Source organism: Dipodomys ordii, unplaced genomic scaffold (genome assembly GCF_000151885.1).
Source record: "Dipodomys ordii isolate 6190 unplaced genomic scaffold, Dord_2.0 Scaffold261, whole genome shotgun sequence".
NCBI classification, from domain to species: Eukaryota; Metazoa; Chordata; class Mammalia; order Rodentia; family Heteromyidae; genus Dipodomys; species Dipodomys ordii.
This window is the reverse complement of record NW_012267477.1, coordinates 367,417-370,169: the sequence shown is the minus strand read 5'-3', so window position 1 is coordinate 370,169 and position 2,753 is coordinate 367,417. Positions and strand designations below refer to the sequence as shown.

Sequence of the window (2,753 nt, the reverse complement as noted above, 5' to 3'; positions counted from 1 at the left end):
TCATTTGTAATAATTAGAAGGTGCCTACAAATCTACAAGTAAGCCCAATGGATAGTAAAAGATAAAAAAAATACTCCTGGAAATTATTAACTTAACAGGACTATAAATATTCACAGAATTAGACCAAAGGAGGATATTCTTAGGAGAGAATCACAAGGGCTCAAGAGCTATGTACACATGATTCTATAAAATGGTGCTTAGCCAGATGCCAGTGGCTCACGCCTGTAATCATAGCTACTCAGGAGACTGAGATCTGAGGATCGCAGTTCAAAGCCAACCCAGGCAGGAAGGTACATGAGACTCTTATCTCCAATAAACCACTCAGAAACCCAGAAGTGGTGCTGTGGCTCAAGAGGTAGAGTGCTAGCCTTGAGCTGAAGAGCTGAGGGATAGCGCCCGGGCTCAGAGTTCAATCCCCCTGACTGACTAAAATTTATAAATAAATAAAATGACACTTATGGAAATGAACAAGAAGAAATGGCAACACAAGGTTTTTTTTAAAATTGTACTGTTTTCACTTCTTCTTTCTTATTTTTCTTCATTTTTCCCCTTTTTAACTGTTTTTTGATTCATGACCTGCTTGTACTGTATATGTTTATCTGATTTGGGGAAGGGAAAGGGACACACAGAAACAGTGGTACAAAGGGTACACTAACTTATCAGTCTCACTCACTAGTCACTACCTTGGAAAAGAACTATATAACTTGTTGTGGAAGAGGATCTGGTGGGGAGGGGTGACACTGTTCAAAAAGAAATGTACTTTCTGACTTACGTAACTGTAAGGCCTCTGTACTTCCATTTTGATCAAAACAATAATTTTATTTAAAAAGCTATTAAACAATTAGGCACCCATGCCTCATGGTTGTAACCCTAGCTACTCAGTAGGCTGAGATCCAAGGATTGCAATTTAAAGCCAGCTCAGGCAGGAAAGTCTATGAGACTCTTATTCCCAATTAACCATGCACAATCTGGAAGTAGAGCCATGCCTAACGTGGTATAGCAGAGTGCTAGCCTTGCGCACAAAAATCTAAGGAACAGCACCCAGGCCCCGTGTTCATATACCAGGATTAATACACAGAGAGGTGGCAGATATAAGCTAGGTGCTTATATCCTATTCTTGAATGTGAGATATGAGAATGGTTGTACAATGCCAGCCGGCACAAGAAATTCCATGAGAATATTATGTCCAATTAATCACCAAAAAGTCAGAAATTGATGTGTGGTTCATATGGTAGAACATTAACCTTCAGGGAAAAAGCTAACAGACAATACTCAGAGTTGAAGCTTCAGGTACAAAAACTAAACTGAAATGAAAAAAAAAACAAGCAACCAAGGAAGGAAGGAAGGAAGGGAAGGAGGAAGGAAGGAAGGAAAGAAGGAAGGAAGGAAGAAGGGAAGAGGAGAGGGAAGAAAAAAAGAAAGAAAGAAGAAAGAATGAGAGAGAAAAAGAAAGAGAAAGAAGGGAAGACAGAAAGAAGGAAAGAAAGAAGGAAGGAAGGAAAGAAAGTAGGGAGGAAGGAAACAAGGAGAAAGAACAAAACAATTTTCAGAGTATATGTACTTGGTAAAGAGAAGACAAAGTGATTTTTTTCCAGGAAGAATTATTTAGAGTGAATAAAAGATCTAAGAAGAAACAAGAATATATATCAATATATTTAAGAAAGACCCTGGTAGACCACTTGCTTCTGTGCATTATACATTTCAAAATGTCATGAAACTGTCTTCTACAGTCAAATGGTCTCCAGGGACAAACACATTCTCTGCAGACACTTTATTTTTCTGTCTTCTGGGACATCTGTGGATACAAGGCCTGTGGTGACTCACTGAGTTGAGCCAATCCTGCAGCTGTACCCAGCTCTACCCACCCCTGCTGATTTTCATGTGCCTAGAGTACAGCCCACTGCCCTGAGCACTTATTCATAGGCTGCTCACACCCTGTGCAGTAGTCAGTCCCAGTAATACACAGCATGAACATGAGGACTACTGCTTACCTCCTGGGGCTCCTGCTGCTCTGCTTCCCAGGTAAGGAAGGAAAATGCTGGAGATTAACCCAGCCTTATATATTCAGGGTTGTCTGGTACTTCAGGGAAGCCTCTTGTACCATGATTATCAAGGTGGAAATTTGTTTTTATGTTTCTACTGCCAGGAGCCAGATGTGACATCCAGATGACCCAGACTCCATCCTCTTTGTCTGCAACTCTAGGAGACACTGTCTCCATCAATTGCCGGGCCAGTCAGGACATTAGCAATTGGTTATCCTGGTATCAGCAGAAACCAGGGAAAGCTCCCAAGCTCCTGATATACAAAGCATCTAATTTAGAATCAGGTGTCCCATCCAGGTTCAGTGGCAGAGGATCTGGGACAGATTATTCTCTCACTATCAGCAACCTGCAGACTGAAGATTTTGCCATGTATTATTGTGTACAGGGTAATAGTTACCCACCCACAGTGATACAAGTTACTACATAAACCTCCCAGGGAAGCAGAAGTGAGAGGCTGGGCTGTTCCAGCTGCTCCTCCTGGGGCCTCCACCTGTTGACAGAGCTTCTCAAATACAGACAGACTCTGAAGGTCACTCGAAGATTTTGGTAGAAGTGGCTGGGCATAATTCTCCCTACTCTGGTGCTCTATGCAGTAGTACAAACATGACAATGCCCTCTTGATTCAATAGAGCACACAGATCACATCACACGAGGATTCTGTGAGAGCATTATTTGGGATTCATTTGTAATGTTGAGACATGCTAGTTAATC

At 41.6% G+C, this 2,753-nt stretch overlaps 1 pseudogene and 1 gene segment (V, D, J or C); both read left to right on the top strand.

Annotated features, from left to right (window-relative positions):
• Nucleotides 1-1,914: 1,914 nt before the first annotated feature.
• LOC106001078 lies at nucleotides 1,915-2,505 on the top strand. The segment is given in 2 exon segments: nucleotides 1,915-2,022; nucleotides 2,147-2,505. Coding segments are annotated over 2 exon segments (378 nt in total).
• Nucleotides 2,506-2,740: 235 nt separating this feature from the next.
• LOC106001064 overlaps nucleotides 2,741-2,753 on the top strand; it is a 3,416-nt pseudogene continuing 3,403 nt past the window's right edge.